General features: G+C 46.6%; 1 protein-coding gene across 1 annotated transcript; it reads right to left on the reverse strand.

The window, feature by feature from the left end:
- Positions 1 to 21,244: 21,244 nt before the first annotated feature.
- On the reverse strand, positions 21,245 to 26,144 carry LOC118694740 (endogenous retrovirus group K member 24 Gag polyprotein-like). Its single transcript, XM_036395973.1, has 2 exons — positions 24,708 to 26,144; positions 21,245 to 21,331 (listed from the first exon to the last, which is right to left on the reverse strand). The coding sequence occupies exon 1, from the start codon at positions 26,142 to 26,144 to the stop codon at positions 24,972 to 24,974; it is 1,173 nt and encodes a 390-aa protein (XP_036251866.1). The 3' UTR covers positions 21,245 to 21,331; positions 24,708 to 24,971.
- Positions 26,145 to 27,015: the final 871 nt, after the last annotated feature.

A 27,015-nucleotide genomic window follows, 5' to 3' on the forward strand; every position in this document is an offset into this window, starting at 1 on the left:
CCTGCAAAAAAAAAAACCAAACAAAAAAACCCAAAAAAACCAACAAAACCAAACCAAACCAAACAAACCTCCCTAAAAAAAACAAAAATCAAAAAAACACCCCACGCCATCATAATGAAAAAGAAACCCTTCATTTACCCTTGTTTGGGATTGAACAAGAGTTGGGGTGAATCAATGAGCAAATAAAATACATATAGTAAAGGCTTTTAAGACCATCAATGGAAAAAGGAGGAAGAAAAGAAAAGGGGGGAGGGTGCTGGTGGCAAATAACAGTATAAACTCTGCAATTGTTACTAGTCTGTCAACAAACATACTTTAGGGATTTTCTTGTTAAGCCAGAGGGATAGATACTTGCAGTAGAGGATTTCAACCTTTCAAGTTTATTTAAAGCCATCCACACACTTTGATTAAAAACACACACAAACTTTCATGTTGGAGGAATCTTAGGTAAATGTCTGTTTTAGCAGCCATTTCTTTACTTGATTTTTTTTTTTCTTTAGGTTTTTTTTGGTTTGGTTTCTGGTTTTTTGGTGGGTTTTTCTTTTTTTGTCTGCTGTGCAAACTTTTCACATAAAAGACAGAGAAAAACACTTTCACTCCTGCTGGGTCTTAAAAATACCACCCTTCTGGTTATTTATTTATTTTAAGCACTGTGCTGGGGACCTAAGCACTTTGCAGAGCAGTTTAAGTGCAAATACATCTCAACTCTACAGGATGTTTTTTCAATTGTACCTTGGTCTGATCTCTTCTGGATTGTCTACAATGTTGCCAGCTTTTACTGTGAATGGGGAAATAGTTCATGGCCTAATTAAAACCCCAGCCTCTGGGCTCTTGGGACTGTGGGTTATTTAGCTTCCCTTTAGAGAAAGGATGCCTGCACAGATATAGGGAAAAGCCTGGAAGTACCACATGAATGTACCCAAGAGCCTGGAAAGTCAGAACATTAAAAAGTATCTCAAATTCTTTATAATATTTAAAATAACACCACGGAAGAGTTATTAAATGCAGGGTTGGCAGGAATGACATTGCATAACACCCTAGAGGTTTAAGTGTTGATTGAAATCAAACAATTAACAATAAGAAACAATAATAAAAATTAAAAACAGTAGAAAAGAAATATTTGGCAAGAGATTGAAACTGTAAACATAGTAATCTGAATTTTACATTTTAAAATTAAAATTGCTTGAATTACTCTAAATACTGTAAGAAAAGAAAACCAGAGCTTTGAAAGAATGAAGCTCTTGAATTAGGTATCTCATTAGCACAGGCTGATTTTCAGACGCAACCAGCTCTATCTGTGACAGTAACAAAGTGCATTGCACTGGAAAACTGAGCCTTGTAGTTAGGGATGTTGGCACAGGCTCTGGTACCACTGTTAGCCACTTGTTATAAACAAACAAACAAACAAACAAACAAACAAACTTCCCCAGTCACACAAGCTGTGCTCAGGTTATGTAGGCAAATATTTATAATTTGATAAAGGGTTATGATCTGCTGACCTTGGTATTACTCTTGATTGCCAGTAAAGCAAAGTTCTTAAAAGCTGTTGTTATAAGCAGGGAGCCAAACTAGTCAAAAGTTTCCTGTGTAATTTATGTCAGGTTGCTCTGAGGTTGGCTTTTTTTTTTTTTTTTTTTTTAAACTTTATGTTCTCCAGAGAGCCATGCTCTGGTGGCTGGTAGGAACTACAGATCAGCCAGCAAGATCTACTTATCAGCTACAGCTTCACATGTCCCTGCACTCACTGCCTGGGAGGGTGATGGGGAAGTGTGGTGAAAAGGGTGCCCTGCAATTTTCTCACCCTGTGGACAGGACAAAGGGGATGAGCAGAGCAAAAGATCAGGCCTTTGTATGAACAGACAACCAGAAGGCAATTATGATGTTTGTCATGATTGTTTGCTCCTAATCTGCATCCACTACTATGCCCCTGAATTTATGACTTAAGATTTATATAACAACACTGGTGCACCTACTGTAGGTCAGAGTTTGCAAGCGCCTTCACAGGATCAAGCCATTAAACACTGGCTGCAGAATGCTCTGAGGGTGGGAGTGTACCATGTTTTAGCACATATATGTCCTATGTGTGTGACCTAAAATACAGGCAAAAGCAATCAAGTGAAAAAGAGAATGTCTGAGACCCAAGTTTCAAATAAAGACAGTTGCTCTGCTGCTTTCTGGAAATCACTCTCCTCATTACTCACATGTACAGAGTGCTCAGTGCTCAGAAGCATTTCTCAACCTCAGAAGTTTTGTATATTCACTCTAGGAATGCAGTCATCATCTTCCTGGGCACATGCTTCCAGTTTTCCAGGAAGAAAACCAATAGGAAATGGAGCAAGTGATCATATCTGATAAACCTGGAATCTGCTGTAATGAACAATGCTGTGGTGTCAAAATTCTTCAGTGCCTGCCAAAAGATGGCCAATGGCTAAGTAGAAATGGGGCTATACCAGAAAGGAGCTGAGCATTTCTCCTTCATACAGCAGAGCTCACTCATGACTAAACCTATACATGTGAGCGAACCCAGAAAAGTAGATTCTTTTTTTCTTTTTGAAGATTTGCTTTGTCCACCTCTTCATTGTCTGTTTTACATAGCCTGGAGGGCATGATGTGCTGTGTCCAAACTGCATGTAATGCTTTAACCAAAACTAGCTGTTAAAAAATAAAAATAAGCTCAAATCCCTGCGCTTGCTCACACTAGATGTATGCATGCCAAGATTTTTTTAAAGTGAGTAATGCTTCTTTGAAGAACCTTTGGTTTCCAGTTGTTTTACTGTGTCCCACCACTCTCTAATCCCCTTCCCAAACTGTGAGGTATCCATCCCTTAGATTTCTTAGAAGATCATATCTCCCAGCACTTGGGGGTTATCATAGTCCAGTGGTGTCCAGATCTGTAGCACCTTCTCCTCAATATATACCGACTGCTGGTGAGGCTCCTTTAAAGTGTCAGTGCCACAAAGTACTAGAATTGGGAAAGAGACAAAAGTGAAAGAATCAAATAAATTCTTCTGGACATGAAGAGCTATACAGAAGGTCTTGGAGAGGGTGGATGCGAGGAGATATGCAAAGAGTGCAGCAGACGCCAAGATCTTTCTCTCCTTAGGGAATACTGCCTGCACCAAAGAATTTTGCCAAACCAGTATGTGAAGTGCTGGTGCCTGGGATAGGTGCCTTCCTCTGCCCACCTCTTTCTCGGGGGCAGGAGCTATTAGTGATCTTGCAATGATGGCAGTGAGGCCCATCTAGAGCCCTACAAACACACTCCTGTCCAAACCAAGCTTCTCCTCTGGATGGCGTTAATTCATGTCGAGATTCAACAGGTGGAGAAAATGAGTGAAAGTGCTCACTAGAGCAGTAGGAGGGGATGTGAAAGATGTCTATCAAAGACAAGCATTTTATCCCTCAGCATCTTCTTCAAATGTTAATTTTGTGTTCCCTTAACTTCTTGAGTTTTATTTATTTAAAAACAACACTGTACTTCAGGATAGCTGACTGGCTCCTTACTGCTTGGAGGGAGAGTAGATTTTGCCTACCTGAGCAAAGTATTTTCCTTTTTCTGAGGCCAGGAGATCTTTACCTGGGAGGCAGAAACAACAAATTGAACTGGACCAAGAGCAGACAACTTAGTTTAGGACACTAAACATTTCAAGCAATTTACCTACTCTAGAGCTCAGCCATATCTTGGGAAGGGGATAAATTCTTTCTGATGATCATGATCATAGGGAAGGAGGGGGTGAACAAGAGAAAGAGCATGCTAAGGCTTTTCATCAGCTCCTGCAGGGGTTGGTTTCGGGCCCACCATGCAGTGTGCTGGGATTCTCTACACCCCAAGCCCTGACTCCTGCCAGCAAAACACCAACCCCTTGAAGGATTTCAGCAGCGTCTCCCATCTTCCTCTTCCAACACCTGCTGGATGCTCCCTCCCTCCCTCTCATGAGCATATCACATCTTGACTGCAAAGTCCTCCAAGACCTCTCCTTACTGATAAAGTCAAACCTGAATTTAAGGCACACTTTGCAGAATGACATTGTTTGCAGCCCTGTTGCATGGACCTGCACAGGCCAGCATTCATGCAATTTAAAGGGTCAGGGAATTAGGACAGAACAGACCCTGAATTAATGGCTGCTTCCCAGAACTTTCCCCTTAGCTGGCAGGGGTGGTGATTGCCCTGTATCACTGCTCTGTTCTTCTGTACAGGTTGAGCACATTCATTGTGTAGCTCGTGCCACTCCTCACTTCAAGGGGGCAGCTGGGCTGCTGTGGGAAGTGCCCAGAGCCATGTCCCAGGTCCCTGACAGCCCCTCCTAGTTTCCCCCCGGCTCTTTTGTTGGCTTTGCATGGCGGCAGGCGGCCGCGCGTGCTGCGTGACTTTCTACATGCCGGGGGATACTTCAGATGACATGATGGACATTCCTCCTTTGAACCCTGCCCAAGCCCATGCCAGAAAGGTCCATGATAGATTCGCCGTGCCATCCTGCAAAACAGGCTGAATTATAGCACCTTTTAACCACGGCCCAGGGTAAACAATACAGCCTGTACCACGGCTCATAAACAGTCCTCATTATTACAAAGGGCATTTCAAACGCGCTGTGCTACGGCTTGACCTTAAAAGCTATAGACAATCTAGCGGAGCACAGACGGTTTCATAAAGTACAATCACTTCCTGCAATTCTTGGGGCAGTGCAGCCGGAGCCGTGCAAATCCTGTTTTCCCTGCATTGTTTCCTGCATGTGAATATCATCAGTCTAATGGTGCTCGTAACCATGGCACTTGTTAAACAGGAGCAGGGAGACTTCTGATAAAGCCATCCAGGACTCCAAGGATTTGCATGGGGCCAGCAACATTGGCTGGACAAGGCAGAGTTGCTAGTATTCACTTCAGAAGATCAAATAAGAAAAGTGTGCAAAAGAGAAATGATTTAAGAACAGCTACTGGGTAAAACTGCAGTCAGACCCAGGTTTAGGTTAGCCAGGACAGTGGGAGCTCAGCGATCCCCTCCCTGCTCAGGGGGGAGCACTGCCTGTCTTTGGAGAAAGCCTTTGCTCCTGCCTGAGGATCCACATGCCTGCAAGAACACAGAGACACAGCAACATCTGCACAAGGCAAGAGCAGATCTGTGGGAGATACAGAGGTCAGGGAGGATCACACCTTTCTCCACCTTACTCACCTCTCCATTTCCCTGCATATAGGGGGAAAAAAAAAAGCATTGGACAGAGGTACGACAGCAGAAGATGTAACTGAAGGTAGTTGGCAGTTTAATCAGTTTATGCTCTGGATGAGATTATTAATGACTCTCTGATTTATTTAATATCCGTGGAGGGGTTTCATGTTTCCAGACAACACCAAGACAGTACCTGCCTGGTGTATTCAGGACTGCCAAACATTTCAAACATTATGTTTTTACAGAGAAGTATATGTAAGTGAGTGCACACAATTACACATTTGACAAACAAAAAGCTGATGGGCTGCTCAGCAGGCATCTGGCCATCATCAGACGCCTCAGTGCTTTGCAGTCTTTGCCACAACTGGGAACTAAAGCATCAGCAATACCCTGCTTCATACTTGAAGGTACCTGATCAACAAGATGTTGGAGGTGTAATTGCCCCATAAAAGGTTTAATTTACAGACTCCTGCATCCCATAATGAAACCAATAGCGCCAAGCCTGACCTCGGTGTACAAGGCAGCACCCGCAGAGACAGAACCAGGCAGAGGTTACTGCAAATCTCAAGGCAAGTAAAGGCTTGATGACGGGGAAATTTTAGATGAGTAATTAATCAAAGAGTGCTGGACATAGTTCATTGTGTTCTTTAAATACTATAGAAAAAGGTCTGTTTCCAAGTAAGGAAGGTACTTGTCTGGGGCAGCAGTACATACTTTAGTCTTGGTGCCACTGAGCAGGCAGGAATTGAATTCAAGCTTTAAAATGTAAGGCCAGGGGGATGATGATGGTCACAAAATACTTACATTCTTGAAAAGAGTAAAAAACACTAAATGGACACCCATAGAAATGGTAAGTCAGGTCTCACAGGAAGAAATTCTGGGGGACAGTACTCAAGCCTACATTTGGACAGCCACAAAGCAGTGTGAGTTGCAGAGGACAAGAGCACGTATAGTTGAAGAGAACGGGACAGCACCAACACCTTGTGGAAGATTACCACAAGAAGGAAAGGTTATCAAGAAAGTTAATGCAGAAGTGGAAGCACAGACTTTTGCTGGTGAATGAACATAGAGGAATAGCACAAGCATTTAAATACAAAATGAACAGCAACCAGGAGGTGGTATGAAAGCCTCCCAGATACCCAGAAGCAACCAGACAATGCAGGAAAACTCATCACTTCTTGGATAAAGAGGAGAAATTACAGCTAAAAGAAAGAAGACTGTTTAAATCTTTGTAAAAAGTTAACCGTGAAATTGATTTGGCAGATAATAAAGGCCAAAGCCGAAAAAAGAAAAAAAAAAAAATAATTTGCCCAAACAAGTTTTAGAAAGATAATGTTTTGAAGTCTAAGAGGTCTGATGAAAGTCACACTAGTGCAATTAAGGAACTCACCAGAGCAGAGCTATTAGTGGTTATGTACAAGAACTCTAGGTTTAAGGGGGATGTCCCAGATGGCTGGAAGATGGCAGACAGAGGACCTGTCTCTATAGAAAGGAAAAAGGAGGAGCCAGGGAATTCAAAACTAATCTGCCTAACTTTGATAAATGGAAAGATAATAGAATGAATAATTAAATAACTGAGTTATAACCCCAAGAGAACAATATGTTGACAAATATCAGCCAATGCAGAGTTTTTGACTATTTTTTAATTTTTAATAACATGGCATGTCAGACCAATTTACTTGGTAAGTAGCCCAGTAATTAAAAAAAAGGCAGGATGCCATTTTTCAACACAATGTTCTGAGAAGTAAAAGAGGAAAATATGATCTTGGTGAAATCACATTCACTTGAACATGCTACTGTGTCAAAAACTGCACTTGGAGACTAGGTGTCAATCATTCACTCTCAGGGCAGGATGACATTTAAGGAAGTCCTTCCTGCACTTATGCTAGTCTCTTCTCCCCTCACCTTATTCATCAGAGTCTGGTACTGACAGTGAGCTCTGCTCTTGCAGAACTAGCTGTAAAGCCAGAAGATGATCCAAACTGAGGATGGAGCTCAAATCTGCAGCATGAAATTCAGCAAAAGTGAGGTATTTTTGAACACCAAATAAAGCAGACCAAATAAGCAAAGAAGTGGCAGCACACCAAGAAGTGATCTTGGGGACACAGAGGACCAGAAGCTCAACGTGCATGTAGAAAACAAGGTGAATCTTTTTTTCAAGGTGTATCAGTAAGAGGGCTTGATGTGAAGCACGAGGAAACTGGCTTGCTCTGTGTGTATAAAAAATTTAAAAGAGAAAAATTAAAGACAGTGGTAGGACATCAGCTTGTCGCCCTGCTTGAAATGAGATCAATTCCCCAGTGAGTTCAGAAGGGAGCAATGGTGATGATATGTGATGTGAAAAACCCATTATACAAGCAAAGGTTGGAGAAACCATCTTTGTTCAGAAACAGGATTGGGGGAGAACAAGAGAGATGCTGTCAGTCCTGCAGCATGCAAGAAGGGAGTTACAGGAAGAAAAAAGCTTAGTTGTTCTCTGTGTTGAGGAGAGTTTTGTTTATTTTACACAAAGATATTTTGAGCTAGCAGCCTGGGGGGAATAGGAGGGGAAAAAAAGGATCAAAACCAAAACCCAAACCCCAAAATAAAACTCAAAGCTTTCTCATTTGAAAGATAGTTGGAACAAGGTAGCAGAGGAGGCTGTACAAACTGTGTCATTGGAGGACTGCTAGTGAAACAGCAGTCAGGGCCGCTGTAGATCATCTCTTGAGGTCCTTTGCAGCTCTGCTTTTGTATGATCTTGCAGAGTAATTAAGCCTCTGTTTAACATTATGCACATAAGTGACTTGCAAAATAGGCAGTGTTCCAACCTGAGCACATGTTTAATTGCTTTGCTGGTCTGAGGCCCAAGGTATTTCTGGAAGGTGTTAATTTATTCCAAAAATTCTTGCTAACAACTATTCCCCTATGCACACTGACACCTGCAAAAAAATAAAAGCAGCATTCTTCTGTTTCCAAGCTGCTGCATTCCTTTCAAACCATCCTGCCCTCCTCTGATAATACTAAGAAAATAAAAGATTCTCTGTTTGGGACCTTATTTACCAGGCAAAATTATTTCCTCATGTGGTGTAGTTACAAGAAAAACATTAAGTCACTGAAACAATAAGATGAATTATCTCAATAAAGCATTAGGGATGCAAAATATGAACATGAATGTATTTAGAATTCACTCAAAACCATACATAATACATACAGACATCACACACACTAACAGACTCCCCTGAGCCTTGAATGGATGGAAAATCTCATCTTACAGCAGCAGGACCATTGCATTTAGTTCCTAGTATATATCTATGTTTAACCTCACTGTGCCTTGTCTCTGAGGCAGCTGGCACACAGTGCCTCCACTGCCACAAACAGGAAAACAGTTCATAAAGCACAGTTAAAAGATCTTTGGGGAGCTGAGGCATTCTGAGATTTAACTGACTTTCCCAAAGCTAGACAACCTCTTCCCAGGCCTATAGAACCAAACCCCATCAGCACACAGCTGGTGACTGCATGGGGAGGTTGGGGATGCCAGGGGCAGCTCAAATACCAACAAATCCTCATTTTTCCGTTGGTGGGGATTTGTGTATGTGCGTGTGCGTGCATAATGAATTGTTGTTCAGGAGTATCAAAGCATCAGTCATGATTCTGGTCTTCCCAGTCTGTGTGAGGTGTGCAAACACACAACAAAGGAAGGAGCCCTGCCTGAAGCTTTCCAATACCAGAGTCGGATGAAAGGAAGGCAGGGAGGAACAAAAGGAAACTGTAAGCCTGGTTGCACTATTATCTCAGAATTGCTGTTGCTTATAGAGCTAAATTTTAGCTCTTGAGAGTTTGCTTGTGGAAGGGGATGAGAAATGGCCATCCATGCCTAAAGATTTTGATGGGAAAGGGAACTGCCAGGAGAAGCTCTCATACCCAGAAAGTAAATCAATGGAGTGTTTATATTGCAGGCAAAAAGCCTTGTTCCACCCTTTCACTGCAAAGCTGGCAGTGAAGGAACTTAAATCTGGTGCTAAAACAGACCACAAGATTTAACTGGATCTGGCAGGGCTTGGACATTCCAGAAAGCCCCAACAAACAAGGTGGACGTGATAGACTGGCGGGAGATCTTCAGCCACCATCACTACTGCTGAGGTTCTTCCAGACACAGATCTGTCAGAGGTTCCTGTCCTGTGTGACTTTGGCACCAGAGATGATGGTGGATGCCAACAGCCCCACACTGGGCTACGTCCTCTCCTTGGTTCTCCATCTTTCACTGGAAAATTGGGAAAAGGGAAGGGAAAGATTTACTGTAGAGAGGGTCCTTTTCCAACTGCAAGCTGGCTCCTGTGATGGCGATGAGTGGGACTCTTCACTTTATTTCCTTGGTAGAACCAAAACTGACTAATTTTCTTGAGAACATTTTAACAGCACAACTAAAATATTGTATTTGAGTTCAATTCCTAAGAAACTTTAAACTGAATTTTAAAGATTTTTTTTCTGGCTTCTTGCTGATATGACGAAATATAAGGGTTTTTTTTAGCAGTTGCCCTTTCACTGTGAACTTTCAGATATGCAGCTTCACTAATGAGATTTCTCTTTGTGAAGCTGTAATGTTTTAATTCTGATAAAATGAAAATCCCATCATTAATTTTAAATCTGCAGAGCATATGAATGACTGTTTTCCTAAAAATACACATTTCTGTCAAGTCATTCATTTTTTTATTTTGAGATACTTATGTTTTCCAGCTTTCCTGCTGACACATAAATTGGTATTTTCCCAGCAGCTCCCCTCTGAACAAAATTTCTCATGCACCATTCAGTCAGGCAGTTTCAGTTCATAAGGTCTAATCCTTTAATTGTTTCATGGGTGAAAATTCCAATAACATGCGATTAAATCTCTGGCACATATTAGTTATTATTTCCTTATCAGTAATATTTACTATTTATTCTAGAGCAAATACACTCCCAGAGCACCCAGACTACAATACATGAACCCATTGAAGGTTGTCTTGTAGACCACTTGCTAACTTTGACTTTCGAAAAGGCCACCAAAACCTTAAAATTATCTCCCTGATGAATCCTGGTTGTCCATGAGCTCTCCGGAAAATGTCATTTGCTTGAAGCTCATTACTAATCCACTGCAGGATTAGGAGAAATTTAACATTCACAGGCACTGCTTACAGGGAAGCTGAACACCAAAATATTCTTAGAATATTTTTGAAATTCTGATTATTTTTTTCCCTACTGGGGGAAAAAAAAAAAAGGAATTTCAAGAGCACCAGATCTGCCGTGATTCTTTGCGTGGTGGAGAACAGGCGAAAAGAATCTTATAACTGGAGATGGCAAGGGAGATTAAGGAAAGGAGGGGGAGTTTTCTTGGAAAAGGCAGTAGATTAAAACCAAGGCTTTCCTTAGGGACCTATTGTTTTTTGCTTGCTTTTGATGCAGAACACAGAAAGCATTTTTTTTCCTTGGGTGCAGTAAAGAACCTCTAGCCTAGGGAGGCACACCCTAGGATGGTGAGTGGGCTGGGGGAAGGAGTGCTCTTCCTCTTCCAGATTAATGACCACTTCTCAAGTGAAGTCTGAGCTGTTGGCTATTGTGCAGTGTGTACTTTTCTTTTTTTTTCCTTTCTTTTCCCATACTATTATTTTTATTTTATTTTTGGCAAAAGCTATTGAGAGAGTCTTGGTTTTATTGCACTTTGACTCGAGTGTCAACACCTTGAAATATTTCAAAAAATTGAATTCTTGCTGCCTGCCCCGTCCTATAATCAACATACATCCAGGGATGGTGATTCCCTCACTTCATCAGGCAGTCTGATCCAATGTTGGACTATGCTTTCCATTAAAAGATTTTTCCTAATATTGAATCTAAACCTCCCAGGCGTAACTTGAAGCCATTTCTGGTCCTTTAATTTGTTACCTGAGAGAAGACACCAACCTCCACCTGGCTACAACCTCCTTTCAGGCAATTGTAGAGAGTGATCAGGTCCCCCCTGAGCCTCCTTTTCTCCAAGTTAAACATCCCCAGCTCCCACAGCTACTCCTTATAGGACTTGTCCTCCAGACCCCTCCCCAGTTTTGTTGCCCTTGTCTGGACATGCTCCAGCACCTCAATGCTGCTTGTAGTGAGGGGCCCAAAACTGAACATAGCAGTTTGAGGTGTGGCCTTACCAGGGCTGAGCACTAGTGAGAAGGATGATCATTGTCCTGGTCCCACTGGCCACACTGGTCCTGATCCAGGCCAGGATGCCATCGGCCTTCCTGGCCACCTGGGCACATGTTGGCTTCTGTTTGGCCACTGTTGACCTGCATCCCCAGGTCCTTTTCCTCCTGGCAGCTTTCCAGACACTCTGCCCAAGATTCAAGTGCAGAGGGTTGTTGTGACCTTACTGAACCTCACACCACTGGCCTTAGCCCATCAATCCAGCCTGTCCAGATCCTTCTATAGAGCCTTCCTGCCCTCCAGCAGATCAACACTCCTGCCTGACTTGGTGTCATCTGTGAAGTGACTGAGGGTGCACTTGATCCCCTCATCCAGATCATTGTTAAATTGTTAAACAAGGCTGACCCCCACACTGAGTCTTGGGGAATACCACTTGTGACAGCCACCAGCTGGATGCAATTCCATTCACCACCACCCTCTCGGCCCAACCATCCAGCCAGTCTTTTACCCAGCCAACAGTACATCCATCTAAGCCATGAACATCCAGAGTCTCCAGAAGAATCTTGTGAGAAACTTTGTGTCAGAGAATAAATTCCAGGTAGACAAATTCCACAGCTCTTCATTCATCTGCTAAGGGTAATGGTTGTTCTCCAGCATAAGCCATGATGAGCTGCAAGCCACCTGTTTGCAGATAGAGCCTTTCTGCCTTGCCTCCAGGACATTTTTAGGGGAAGGGCACAGTTATCTACATACACAACTCTTCATCAAAAGCTGCATCTATTCATTTTTTTGGGTTCTGAATGCCTGAATGGGAGCCCTCACCTCTGCCCCTTGCTGTGATGATGGGCTTTCATTCCTGGTATTGGGATACAGCCCCATCCAGCGAGGCTGATGGACACCCAGGGACACATGCACTCTCCTCTGAAGGATTTCTTTTTTTGTTGTTCTCCCCTTTTTTTTCCTTGTTTTGTTATTCTTACCACATAAAGGAGAAGTCCTTCAGAGAGAGCCTGCCGGAAGAGCCAAGACACATTCAAATGCTCTCTTTTCATTGTTCCCAGAAGATTAATGACACGTAGGCCAATGGGCCCATAGCCCTGTTCCCGTAGCCTGCATGCCAAGGGGGAACAAATGAAAGCATGTAACTGGAATTTCCACTCAGCTTGTCTCAACAGCACACGAAAAGCTAGGACAAATCAAATTACAGCAACAGAATACAACAAAGAAGTTGCCCTCTCAAAATAAACAAACAAGCAAATGAATAGGAGAGTGGCCCCAATTTAATTGGTGAAGTCAGGCAATGATAGCTATTTCACATCTGGGCTGTACTTTCATTTGGCTGGAGGCCTTTTCATGCCTATGCTGAACTCCAGCCGCCAATGAGGATCTGGTGGACTTTGAATGTTTTTTCAAGCTGGGCAGCCTGCTGCTGGCTTCCCTTGGCCAGCTCCCCATGGCTGCTCGCTGCTTCCATAACCCAGTCACATGAGGCCCCCACTGTCCCATCCCTGTTAAGAGCAGGTGTGCCTTGTGTTTGTCCCAAATTCCAGTGCAGTGTCCAAGGCTGGCTGGCAGATAAACTGCTGTGTGGAGGCCTGTCAGTCAGAGCCATGTGTGTCCCCCCAGGCAAGGTGGCTTCTTCATTCCAGGCTGCCAGCCAGCACAGGAGAAAGGCACTCACTCACTCTGAAGGGTATCAGCAGGTTGCATGCCTCAAAAGCAAGTGTTAAATAAATGTGCAGGTCTGGGGGTCAATGTTTTATTGTCCAACTCTATCTCCCAAAACTCTCACTGTGGTTTGTCAAGTCGCTGGTTTTGGGAGTTTGGAAAAAGAAGGATCAACAGAGACATGAAGTAGAACTAGCAGAGTAAGATGAAACTCCAAAGAACCTGGGGAATGAAGGAAGGCAGGGTGCAGTCCCTGGAGAGAACCAGGGAGCCTGACTACCCTTGTCAATGCAGCTGTGCTGGTGCCAAAGCAGATCCTCTCCTTACCAGCTGCTGAGAGGGCCCCACTAAGCCCCTGCTCCCTCCACGGCCACAGGTGAGAAGCCAGAAATGAAAAAGCAGATTTCTCTCTGGAGCTGGCAGATACTTATCACTTTGCTTCTAAAAGGATGAAATTTTGAATGCTATTTCCTCATGTTTTCTGACTAGCCCAACTCATCTTTTTCCTGGCATGCAATTCAACCTCCAGTTGGGAAACAACAAAAACAACCCCAAAACCACCAAAAACAAACTCCCCCACAGCTGAGCTCTGCTTCAGCCAAGCAGACTTAGGTAGTCCTCGGTAAGAAAAACAGTTGCTGGCACCTAAGGTGTGCCCCAGAAATCCCTCCTACGTACTGTTCCTAGGCTTTGTAACCTGACCCGATGCACCAGGAGCAGCGTTTTTGGCTCATTTTTACATTAAATAACGCTTACTAGATACAGTGAGTGAAACACACCAATCTTGGGCACAGTTAATAATTCTCCTTTCACTCCCTGCCCAAATCCAGCCAACCAGCCAGAGGTTCAGCATGCAGAAGGATGTGTTCATCCCTGGTTCCAGATAATATCACTCCTTACCCTATGTTTACAGCAGTTCAAGTTATAAGTAAATCTAGTAACAAGTCATCTTTGTCTGTATTCCAGTCTATTTTTTCAATTATTTTTTTCTTCCTTTAAACGTAACTTTTCAAACTTGCCATTTAGAACAAGCCTCTGCATTGCTAGCTGTCTTTTAAATCAAATGTAAACTAAATGATACAACAATCTTTGGGTCATATGAAAAAGTGGTAGTTAAGATGTACACTGGAAAATGGCTTTATTCACACTGCATTTGCTTAAATCTGACATACAGACCCAGAGCTACAGGAAACCAGTTTAGTTGCTTCCACTCAATTTTCTCCAGGGGAAACTGAAGAAAAAAACAAAGCAATGTCTGTTTGTCATGGCTGAGTGACATCTGTCAAAAGCCAAATGTTTTTCAGGCATGGGTGCCCACAGGCAAACATTATCAACAGCTCAATAACTGCACTGATTTTTCCAAGGTTGCATCATTGGCAGTCACTGCAGTCAGGCAGCGTCCAATGCCTGAAAATATCAAACCCACTACTTGTGTCCATTACCAAGCAGTGACGTGAGGCCCAAGAGTCAGGCAAACCATGCTTAAAATAACAGTGAGCATCATTGCCCAACTCCTACACCAACAGATCCTTTCTGGTGACCTATTTTCCCTCCTCTCTATTGCCTCTGATAAGATCGCATGGATCAAACCAGGGGCTGTTTCCCCTGTCACTGCAGTCCTGGCTATCAGAGCACACTGTCCATACCCAGCAGCTGTGCCACATGGAACACAGCACTGGTTCAATCACCACAGATGCCCAAGGTTGGGTTAGTGTAGTGGTCCCTCTGCTAGGGCTGCCTGACCCTGAATTATTGTTTTTTAAGAGGAGGAAGGCCCATGTGTTAAGAAAACATCCAGTCTTGTGTTACTCAAGAAGCTATGGCTTCTTGAGGAGGTGTTTGTTCCAAAACACAGCACGGGGAACACACGCACACCTCCCTGTGTGGGGGGTGCACACATACCACACACAGCAGGGAAACGCGCCACAGCACTTAATTGCTTTGGTACACGTGAAGTCTGAGCAAGAGGGCCAGCAAAACAGAGAGACAGCAGCAAGCATATGGATATTTTGAGATGTTATTGAGCTTCAGTTCCACTGCTGATTTCTCAGTCCCTCCACCACATGCTCCCTAAAAAAGCTGTGTTTCCAGCCCTCCACTTTCTCACAGCTCAGGGAGCTGACCCCACCAAGACAGGTCAGAGGGAGGACAATTCACCCTCGGCAGGCACCTGAATCACCATGATTTCTGTGATTTATGATCTCTCTGCCTGCTGCAGCCAGAGTCCAGAGCAAGTGAGAGAACGTCGCGCCCGTGTCCCTGTCCCCACGTGCCTTTGTTCTCCAGAAATAGCACCAAACAACGCATTGGAAGACTGCAGTCTGTGCTAAGATTTATTTAACTTTTTTCCCCTCTTCTTTCTCCTTTTTTTCCTCCTCAAAGGAGGGTTCCGGTGGTTATTGTTCTCGGGCCCTGCAAGGGCAATGCCCCAGAGGGGCTGGGCCGGAGCCTGACGTGTTCCATCCACACCCACATTCTGGGGGGAGACAGATGTCTCCTCATGGCCTGTATTTGCACAACTTACTGTACATTTCCATAGAAGGACAATGAGCATCTACCTAAGCATAAGAAGCCTCCCAGATGACAAACATGTTACATTAGCACCCAAAACAAGGGATTTGTGAAATACAGAAATTCCCTTCATGCTTCTCCTCTGAGGTTTTGCTGGGATTTTTCCCCCTGCTTTAAGCAACAAAGTCATTGTATGAGTAATATTGTCCCATACTTTTTTTTTTTTTGTTGTCTTTCATTTGTGCTTCCTATGATTTTCTTATCAGACAAGCTTCCAGAGTTCTGGAAAAGGATTTGCATACAAATTGCCTCTTCCACATGTGCGTAACCTCTTTAGTTTTCAAATGAAAAAGCCACAAAAGTTTTCATTTTCAGATGAAATGGAGGGCTACTATTAGATGCTTAAGCACATTCTAATTTTACAAGATATGAACAGTCCTACGGGCTCGAGGGGCCAGTAGACAAGCGTCTGTGTTAAAAACACAAGTTTATCTCATTACAGGCCTAGCATGAATTCTTCACCCAGGATTATCTGGGAGCAAGGTAACAGTGTCTTCATAGCTACCTCAATGGTTTGAAGATAAGAAGCAGGGAAAGTTTCTAAGCAGACCCAATCTCTTTTATTTGGCTAACAGATACAGCAGGAAAAAAAAAAAAAGCAAGAGAAAAATTTGGGGCACACTCTGTCTGATGCTACTTGCTTTTCTAAAGAGAGAAGTAGACAACGTCTTCATAGGTACAGGTTGAAGTCTGAGAGCTGAAATTGAGAGGAATACAGCTGAAAACCTTGCAGACTTCAGCTGAGTACCTTTGAAGGCAACCTCCTCCCTTTGGTACACAAGCCATTTATTTTGTTGATTAAACCCAGGTTTATTTAGGCTTTTGTTGTTGCTAGCATAAGTACAGCTACCCAGGGAGGGAGATTTATCTCACTTTACAGGAGCTATGTCAGCATTAGGCAACTGGCATGATCTGGTGTGTCTGGGCTCCCACTGCAGTCAGTGGGAAAGGATGAGCTCTTCTGGGGATGATTCAATCCATTTTATGACAGATATCAGAGACAAGAGGAATGAATCGCCCTATAGACAGACTTCGCTCTGTCGGCTGAGAATATAGGGGCTCTGGATGACTAGACCTAGACTTAAACAGCTAAAATTAGATGAGATGAATCATACCTAAAGGTGATTTTTTTTTTTTTAATGCTAGAAGAACAGATACTACCCACACAGCAAAATTAGCAAGGCAGCAGTATCTCTCAGCATAAAACCCAGACCATGTCTTTGCAGTTCAGGAATTTGAAGAGTCATCTCCCAAACATCCAGCTCTTCTTACAGACTCCCCTCCCTTCCTGGGACCTACTGTACCCACAAATGCCCTATGGAGATCTGACACCCCAAAAACCTTTCCTGACCATTCCCCATCTCCTTTGTGCCAACAAAATGGGCCCAAACCACTACAAAGGAAATGATCCTTGCTTCCTACACATTTCCAATGGGAGCCAAGGCAACTTGGAACATCAAGAAAGTAAGCTCTAATATTTAATACCTTCAGTGATTCAAAGATGAAGCTTAACATTTTATAAGGAGGCTTAATTTAAACCTCTCCCATCAAATCAGGATGAGATTCCAGTAAAATTGTATAGTTTCACTTGTAATAACCAGCACCAAAACTTGTTGGATGTGTGTGTGGGGGACCCTTGAGAAATTGCCTCTGCAGTACATACCTGTATGTTACACAATTACACTTCTTCCCAATGTAAGATGAGATATCAATAAAGGTCTCATCCTAAGCAGCCCTTCCCACACCTACTTTTTTAGGATTACATAAGAGAATTACAAATATGCTCAGCAGCAGTATGCATTCCCAGCCCTTTCTGAATCTTGATAAACTCCCGACCTCCATGACAGCCCGCAGGAATGAGACCCATAGTTGAATTATATCACGCAGGCAAAAATAGTCCCTTTTTCAGCTTTGAACTTGCTACCTTTTAGTTTCTTCCAGTGTCCTTGGACAGCAGCTAGGGCACGTTAGGAATTTTCCAGTGAAACAAATTGGAAAAGAGCAATTCAGAGTGAAAACGTCTTCAGGAAATGGTTCTGTTTGACAAACTTCTGATAAAGCACAGGCAGGATTGGGTCTCAGAGGTGTTTCCTGCTGGGTGAGCAACATAACACAGGGGAGCTGAAGGCTGCAGGGATCCCTGCTCCAGGGCAGATCATTACTGGGCTGGCCAGTACTAGGAGAGCAGAGGCCCTAGGAACCCTGGCTATACTGCATGTCTTGGAGTTTAGATAGCACTGCTCAAAGGAGGTTTAAAATTTCCTTGTATATCCTGTTTCAGTTCGGAAATTTTTGTGGAATTTTCATTTTCCAGGAATTTGCAAAATTTGTTTCCCAGTACCTGGCTCTCAAACAAAGACTGCAGCATTTCCTCCCTCATTACCCAAACCCAGCAACTTTTGACCTACTGTCATGACATTCAGTCTTTTTAATTTCTAATTTTAAGGAAGCATTTATCACCTTTTCAACTTCTTCCCTCCTCAGGGTTTGCAGACAGCCCTCAGTTATTTTGGTTTGGTATTTTTTGCTGTCCTGAAAAATTTCTCCAAATCTACAGTGTCTATATGTGAGTAAACTAGAAACTCTCAATGCCTTTATTAGGGGGACAGGGTCAATGTTTCCAAGCATGCAAATACAAGGTGGTCACCACCTGAACGTTTGCACACCAATACCCACCACCCAAGGCGTGGGCAGGGAGCGCCTCGGTGCGTAACAATGCGCAGTATTTGGCAGGACTTCAAAATCTTCCTTCCTCCCTTTTGGTATGCCTCTGGCATGTAACTGCAGCTCTCCCAAGTGCTCACCGAACGCCAAGTAAGGAAAAAGTGACTTGCTGGTTTGGAAATGCAGACCCCTTTCTTTGCAAGAAGGAGAATTTCAGGATCTGTCTTCCTGTCTGGGCTGAGAGAACAGACCTGAAGGCATATTTAGGGACACTTCCTTTAAAGGTTTGTTCCAGCCAAGTATGGGCCTATCACTACAAAATTAAACAAAAAATTCCCATGCAGAACAAACAGAAAGGGCCAATAGGTCTTGTAATGGACATTTTCCTTTGATGTCCTTTTTCTGAAACAGATTGAGATTGCACTGATGCATATTTCAGGGTAAAAAAAATAGAAAAACAATTCCCAAACACTGACATCATGAGCAAACCAGAAAAAGAAGCATGGCAAATTCATGCTTCTCATAACCTTCATTTTCTCATATTATTCTTTCTCATTCCACTGTAGGGAGTATAAAACAAAACAGAAGGTGCAGATGTGATTTTTTTTTTGTGTGAAAATTATACTAGTGAGCCTGAAGCTGCTGCATTAGTATCACACGCTGAGGTGCACAATCCATGTTATCACCCTGGAGATGGAAAGAGGTGAAAAGATTTGAAAGGCATGAGACAAACAAATAATGAACTTGGTCCAAGGGTGATGAACCTGTGAATAACAGACTTGGGCAGTTCAAGGCAACCTAGGCCTCCAAGACAGCTCTTCCAGTTGTGGCTCAAACCTTCCAAAAGCCTGGGAGATTTGAGAGCCGCAGCTTTGGTTGATAGCTCACATCTTTTCCATTTCACTGAACTTTGTGCAGCCTGACCTCTGGCAAGCCAAATAGGGTGGTGATGCTCCCTCACAGCCATGTCTCCATGAAACTCCTCTCCAAGTAGAGGCATGGGAAGCTTAACTTTGTGTGCCATTCTAGCCACCCACCCCTGACCAGTGCACGAGCTTTGTTTACTGCCTCTCTTCAACTATATATAGCCAGCCAGACCTGGAAAAACACAAATTGGGTCATCCACTCCAGTTGCTCACACCAAAAGGGTTGTTTCCTTGCTTTATTATTCCTATTGTCTTATCCTATCTGGTCTCACCTGAAGCTGTGGCTGTTTTTAAGGGGGGCCCGGCTGAAGGGATTTAGAGAATCCAGCCACCTTCAGCTACACCGGCACTCCCCTGGCACGAAGCCAGAAGCATGTGCCGACCGTGGGTGGGGTGAGAGGAAACAGTCACCGATATTGAAGCAACCACGCCGCAGGAGTGAAGAAAAGAGACGGCCCTCCTCTGCTGGGTGAATTAACTTGGTTTAATCCAGGGTAGGGGAAGTGCAGGGTGGCCACCCAAAGGTGGCGAGCGGAGGAGGAGACCCGGGCCCCTCCGGGGACCAGGTTTTACAGGGAAGGGGTGGGTACACAAGAAACCAATCACAGAACGAAAATTTGCATACATTGAAGACTGATGGGTGGTGTGGATCAATGGGGATAGGTCAGGGGAGGAGCCCAGGCCAACCAGCCAGTCACTCGACACCCTAGCTGGAAGATTCTGGAACTTGGGGCGGGGTGCCAGTGATTGGCAGAAGGCCTGGGGAGGGGATACAAGGACAAATAAGGGATAATGAGGGAAAATGAGGAGGGGAAAACCGTGATTGACATAACTGGGGGTTTGAGCCAGACCAACTTGCCAAGCTAGGAGAGGGGAGAACGGAACAAACCAAACACAAACCACAACATCTCCCCCTTTTTTGTTTTAAAAAGAAAAGGAAGGGAGAAAACAAACAGTCCCTTATAATCAGGCGGCAGTTGTCTCTTGTGCTGTTTTAACCAATCCCCACATTAGGGAGCAGGCGATGACAATTATGAATATAACTAAAACAAAATATAAGACAGACCGAACTATGGACCCGGCCCATCCTGACAGTCCCCAGCCCTTGAACAGGTTCCCCAGCCAGTCCGATGTCTCACTCTTAACCTCGTGGACGAGCTCTTTCATCTTGCGTATGGAGACCCTCCCATCTTCTGCCTTGGATGACAGATTTAAACAGCACAGGCCCTCGAATTCCTCACAGCTGTGGTGGTGGAGTAGCAGGAGGAAGTCGATGGCCGCCCGATTTTGCAAGGTCGCCTTCCTAGTTGTTTCCTCGTCTGCGAGGAGGTCAGTCAAGGCAGCCGAGGTAAAATTTGCTTGCTTTGCCACCCAACACTCCAGGCGGCCCAATTCACCCAGAGACTTCGCGATCGACACCCACGGCAAAAAGAGAGTGAGCGCGACCGATTTTGGTTTGGCCCAATGTTCAATTTTGGAGTCGCAGTCTGGGTCGAAATCACGAAGATCTCTTTTGGATATTGCCAATTTAGACTGCGATCTCTTATATTTCCAATCCCTAATTTGAGTGACGTTGGGGTTAAGCAGCGTCAGCTTGCCAAACGTACAGACGCCTCCGGCCAGACGAGGGGGGATGCCAGCCCATGCCCGGTCTCCGCAAATGAAAAATGTTCCTCGGGGCAGCGCCAGCGGTTTGGTGTCTGAGGTAGATGCAAAGGGCAACCGGATGGTGAAATTGCACCATTGCGCTGCTTGGTACTCCGGGCTAGGCGGCCCGATGAAGGAGTACCTCGAGGAACCGAAAAGGGGGGAATACTGAAACCAGATACAAGCCGATGCTCTAGCGGAGCCGACTAGATGGAGCTCTGGGGGGTCGGACTGCAGGGGGGTCAATTTCCTGAGCCCGTCCCTCCAGGCGTTCTGGGCGTCTACCATGAGGGGCGGATTGTAAGTAACATTAAAGGGGTAAGGAAACTCAAAAGGAGGGAGAGGGATCCCCACTAGGCAGGACGACATCGGGTCTTCAGCAGAGCCAAGGTCCAGGCAGATGTGCTCCTGCCCCATGGCTTGAGCGAGGGTCCTCCACACGTTCGCCTTTGGCTGGGGAACTATCCAGGGGTTCGCAGGTGGTGGTAGAGTCTCGATAAGGAGGACTGTCAGGAGGGTAATGATGGTCATCGGGTCCATGCAGGCGGGAGATCAACTAAAAAGAAACAGAAATATAAATTAAGAAGGTCTGGCTTGAGAGGGGGGGGGTCAGGACCGTGGTCAATGGTGGCTCGCCCACCAGTTCCGCCGTTTCCGCCGCCAGCACGCCTCTGCTACCTGTGGGACCGGTTCCGGTTTTGCACCCCGCTTAGGGCGGTAGGGCTTGACCCACTTTGATGGAATCCATCTCGGACCTGAGGGAGTGGACACGCAAGCGTAACCCCTACCCCAGGTCACGAGATCAAATGGCCCTTCCGTTTTCCAGGTCTCCGGATCCTTAATGAGGACCGGGGGCCTGGCCCTAGGTCGCAGCTCCTCGTGCTTCCCGAAGTGTCGCACTATGGGCGGGTTGAGATTTTCAAAGGAGCAATTTAGAAAGTTGATAGTATACAACGCCCGTGCGAGACGGATGTGAGGGGACTCCACCTTCACTGCCGAATGCTGTTGCTCCAAAACCCTTTTAAGGCTCTGGTGGGTCCTCTCCACCACGGCTTGGCCTGTCGGGGAATAGGGGATGCCGGTCTTGTGTTCTATTCCCCATTGCTGTAGGAAGCTCCGCAGTTCCTTGGATTTGTAAGCTGGGCCGTTATCTGTTTTGATTACCTTAGGGATGCCCAGGACCGCGAATGCCTGAAGCATATGCTTCCTGCAATCTGCAGCCCTCTCACCTGTGTGGGCAGAGGCAAAGACAGCACTAGAGAAAGTGTCCACAGAGACATGTACAAACTTAAAGCGGCCGAATGATGGATAATGGGTTACGTCCATCTGCCACACCTCGCAGCTGGACAAACCACGGGGGTTAGCTCCGAGAGGGACAGAAGGGAGCTGGTGGGACTGGCAGTGAGGACATGTAGCCACAATGGCCTTGGCCTGTTCGCGTGTCAGATGGAACTGCCGAACCAGGCCAGGCGCATTCTGATGGAACAACTGGTGGCTGATCTTGGCTTGACTGAAGAGATCAGGGAGCGGGGCCACTTGAACAGGGGCGGCAAGGGCATCGGCTCGCCGGTTGCCCTCCGCTATGAACCCCGGCAAATCGGTGTGTGATCTCACGTGCATGACATAAAAGGGTTGCTCTCGGTGGGAGACCAATTGAACCAATTTGGAGAGCAAGTCGTACAATTTTGGGTTTGACACCTCCTGCAGCACAGCATTTTCAGCTCTGGACACTACACCCGCTACATAGGCTGAATCCGTAACTAAATTGAAAGGTCCAGGGAACCTCTCAAAGGCTCTGACGACTGCGTCCAACTCGGCAATTTGAGGTGAACCTTCAACCTCGGTGACATCGGACTCCCACTCCCGAGTTTGGGGATTCCTCCAAGTCATGACTGACTTATGGGATCTTCCAGACGCGTCAGTAAAAATGGTCATTGCCTTTAGAGGAGTTCTGCTCTGGATCGATTTTATAGATAATACGAACTCCTGATTGAATAATTTATGGGCCGGCCGATCAACACTAATTTGGCCGGAGTAGCTATCTAGAGCGAACTGCAAAGCTGCATTCGTTTGCAGGAGGCTGTCAATTACCTTTTGTTTTAGGTGGCCCGAATTTAATTTAAGAGGAATGTATATGCACGCAAGATCAACGCCTGCCAGCTCTCTGATCCTCAGCCTAGCTTTCCGGATCAACTCTGCCACCAGTTCAGCAGGCTGTGTCATTCTCTTGGACCGATGGTGGCTGAGGAACACCCACTCAATGATTAAGAGGGGGTCACTCGAGCCCCGGTCCCTGCCTTTGGTGGCGTTGTCCCACTGAAAAATCACCCCGTGGAGGTGTGGCAGTTTGCCGCAAATAATGAATTTAAATGGCAGGCCCGGATGACAGCGGTGGGCCTGCCTAGCCGAAATGAGTCTCTGGATTTTCTCTAGTGCAATCCTCGCCTCTGGGGTAAGGGTCCTGGGAGAACTTAGCTCCTCTCCCCCTCTCAATAAATTGAAAAGGGGGGCCAGGTCTTCTGTTGGTATGCCCAGCCAAGGTCTTACCCAATTCAAAGATCCACACAGCTGGTGAACATCCGCCAAGGTTTTGATAGTTGTTACAATAGCCAATTTCTGAGGAACAATGGTCCTCTTAGTAATTTCCAGGCCCAGATACTTCCAAGGCGGCACCCTTTGAATTTTTTCCTGTTGGAGCTCGAACCCTGCAGCAACCAGCGCATCGACTGTCAGGTCAAGGGCGTGGCCAAGTATGTCAGCGGTCGGGGCACACACCAGGATGTCATCCATGTAATGGTAAATGATGGCATCATTTACCACTGCACGTATTGGGGACAGCAAGGAAGCGACGTACCATTGGCAGATCACTGGGCTGCACTTTAGGCCTTGTGGAAGGACCCGCCAATGGTAGCGCTTGCTTGGGGACTCACGGTTGATGGAAGGAACCGTGAACGCAAAACGCGGGGCATCGTCCGGGTGGAGGGGAATTTGAAAAAAGCAATCCTTTATATCAATCACAGCCAATTCCCAATTTTGTGGGAGCATCGTTGGGGAGGGCATCCCTGGTTGGAGAGGCCCCATATCTTCTATAATGTTGTTGATTTGGCGGAGGTCGTGGAGAAGCCGCCACTTGTCCTTATTGGGCTTTTTGATGACAAACACGGGAGAATTCCACGGTGACGTGGTCTCCACGATATTGCCCTTAAGTAGTTGCTCCTCAACGAGCTCCTTGAGCGCCGCCAATTTCTGTTTATTAAGCGGCCACTGCACTACCTGGACTGGCTTATCTGATTTCCAATTGAGCTTCCAGGTAGGGCGCTCATCAGTGACCGCCGCCCGAAAAACCTGGGGAGCCGCTGGAAGGTCAATTCGGGCTCCCCACTGGGCTAGGAGGTCTCTCCCCCACAGGGGCTCCGTATAATCTAAAACGAATGGGCGTATAGAAGCCAATTGCCCATCAGGCCCCGTAATTTGCACGATGCTCTTAGATTGTCTGGCCAATTGTAAACCCCCAACACCACGGACGTGTCCAGGCGCGGTTTGCAACTCCCAATGCGACGGCCACTCCCGAGAAGGAATGACCGTGACATCCGCCCCAGTGTCCAAAAGGCCTTTTAGCTGTTTGCCTTCCCCCCCTTTTGTAATATAACAATTGAGGCAAGGTCTTTCGTGCCCCAAAACCTGGGCCCATGCGATGGTCGGCGTGGTGTTTTCTGATGTTTGATATAAATCCCAGGTTATTTCAGGCACTGGGATTGCCTGAGCTACAATCTGCCCTTTAGGCAAAAAGATGGGGGGCTGGACACAGTGCAGGCCGACGGCGAACACCCCCGGGTCCGATGGTAAGAGGCCCGGGATAATGTTCACCGTCGGTGGCGTGTGCTTAGTATCACCGACCACAACATACTTGCAGCGAATCCGTCCCCAGTTACCTGGGCACTCCGGGTTGACAGCAACGAGTTGAAGGTCGGAGGTCCTCAGGTGGAGAGCCTCCGAGAGCCGCAACCTATAGGGTGCAAAAGCAGAAGCGGTCGTTAGCACAGGTCTTGTTTGAATTGGTAAAACAGAAGTCAAGTCCGGTAAGTATTGGTCACATTTAGTTGGCGGCGGTCCCTGATCTCCCTTCCCCCTACGCGATGATGATAAATGGCCCGCCTGATTTTTGTCAGCGCGCAGGGGGGCACTGCGCTCCGATTTTAGTTTTTTGGGGGGTTAGCCCCCAACTGTCCCTGCTCCCTTTTAAATTTGTAAAATTCTGCCCGTAGGGGGCAGTCCGGCATCCAATGTCCAGTCCTCCCACACAAATGGCAGGGTGCGGAGGACTTCGACGAAACAGCTGCTGCAACACCCTGCTCGGTGGAGGGCTCTTCTGCCGCGGCGACCCGGGGAGGTTGAATCCTCCTCTTTTCGCTGTCCCTGGTGGTCAGTAGCGGGACCTTACGCGCGCACACTTCCAACATATCAGCCATCTGCGGTGCCGGGTGGAGGGGCAGGCTGAGGATGGCATCCCTGCATGCCTGGTTGGCATTTGAGGACGCCACCTCCCGCAAGATGGTGCTTCTAGCTCCTTCGTCCGACACCTGATGTTCAATGGCCTTCCTCAACTTCTCCACGAAGTCAAGGAAGGCCTCGTCTGGACCCTGAAAGATTCTAGAAAAGGCAGTTGGGGGCGCGCCCCCCGGCAGCAACAAAAAGGCTTTTTCTGCGGCAGCTGCCGACGCTTTAAGAGCCTCCCGGGGAAGGGTACTCGCCTGGGAGTACCCATCTTCCCAGTCCCCGGTCCCCAGGAGCTGGTCGATGGCCAAAGGGCGACCTGTGAAATCAACTCCCGATTGGGGTTGACTCCACAGGCTTGGGAGGGCTTCAGTCACCCCCCTTCTCCAGGCGGCCTCCCACATTACCCGCTCGGATGGATTCAGCAGGCAAGTGAAAAGCCGCCGGACATCGAAGGGGGTGATCTCTGCTTCGGAGAGTGTTGCTTCCAAAACTCCCCGGAAGTATTCACTCTCCCGGCCGTACTCCTTTTGGGCTTTGACCAGCTCCCTAATTTGTGAATGACTTAATGGGACCCATTGGCGACGCACTCCCCCACCCGCTTCTGGCTGGTAAACAACCGGAGCCGCCGATGGTACCATGGCCGGCTCCGGTTCCCGGCCTTTGGCCCCCCCCCCCCCGGGCCCCGAACCGTGGGAACCGGAGGGAGGGGCGTGGGAACCGGAAGAAGGGGAGGAGGGGGCGTGGCGGGAGACTGGGCGGCCCGATGACGAGGGGCCGTCCCCGGAGGCGGGAGCAGGAGGCGGGGCACAGTGGCAAGCGGTGGGCGGGGAAAGGGGCGGGATTGTGGGAGGAACGATGGGAGGAGCTATCATGGGAAAGGGAGGCGGGGAAACGAGATGGGAGGGGTCAGATAGAGGGTGGAGCTGGGGGGAGGTCGGGAGGGAAGGGGCGGGGAAAGGGGAGTGGCCGAGAGGCAGGAAGGGGTTGGAACTTGGAAGAAAAGGATTCTGGGATGAGGATGGGGGTTTTCCCGCCATCTCGACCATGCGGTCGCCTCCATTTTGGGCCACGCCGCGGCCATCTTGTGAAACCAGAGGCGACCCGGGGCAAACTGGGGATTCAACGAACTGGGGTACATAACTCTGGGGTTTGGGGACAGGAGCAGGGGAGGCAGGACAAGTCGAGGAGCCCCCGAGAGTTTGGCCAGAACTCTCGGGGCGGGGGGACCGGGTATTCTGGAGAGGGCCAGGGGATGATGGAACTCCCTGCGCCTGGCTGGTCTGGGGGGGTGCCCCCTTCAGAATCCCGGTTTTAAGTTTGGGCGTACGGGAAGGGGTATTCGGGACAGAGGGTGAGGAAACCGAACTGGGGTGCGAAACCGAACTGGGGCAACGTTTAACTCGAACTGTGGCCTGTTCTGAGCTCCCTTCTTCTTTTAATATTTTTCTAATTTGGGCAACAAGCCTGGCCAATTGTATGAGGGAAGCGTCGCCTGGCCTGAACAACTCCGAGAGTCGAGTTTTAACCCTCCGCCAAAAGGCCGGATTTTTGATCAGGTCAGGCGAAACCTCCGGGAACTCAGAAGAGACCCATTTTATTAATTTTTCAACAACAGGTTTTTCATAAACAATTCCCCCCCCAACAAGGATTCCCTCAACTTGGATAATAAGTCTCTTTTGGGCAGTGGACAGCTTAGCACCCATAGCTAGTAGAGACTTCCCACGAAGTCAAATGTCCACTACT

Source organism: Molothrus ater, chromosome 1 (genome assembly GCF_012460135.2).
Source record: "Molothrus ater isolate BHLD 08-10-18 breed brown headed cowbird chromosome 1, BPBGC_Mater_1.1, whole genome shotgun sequence".
NCBI lineage: Eukaryota > Metazoa > Chordata > Aves > Passeriformes > Icteridae > Molothrus > Molothrus ater.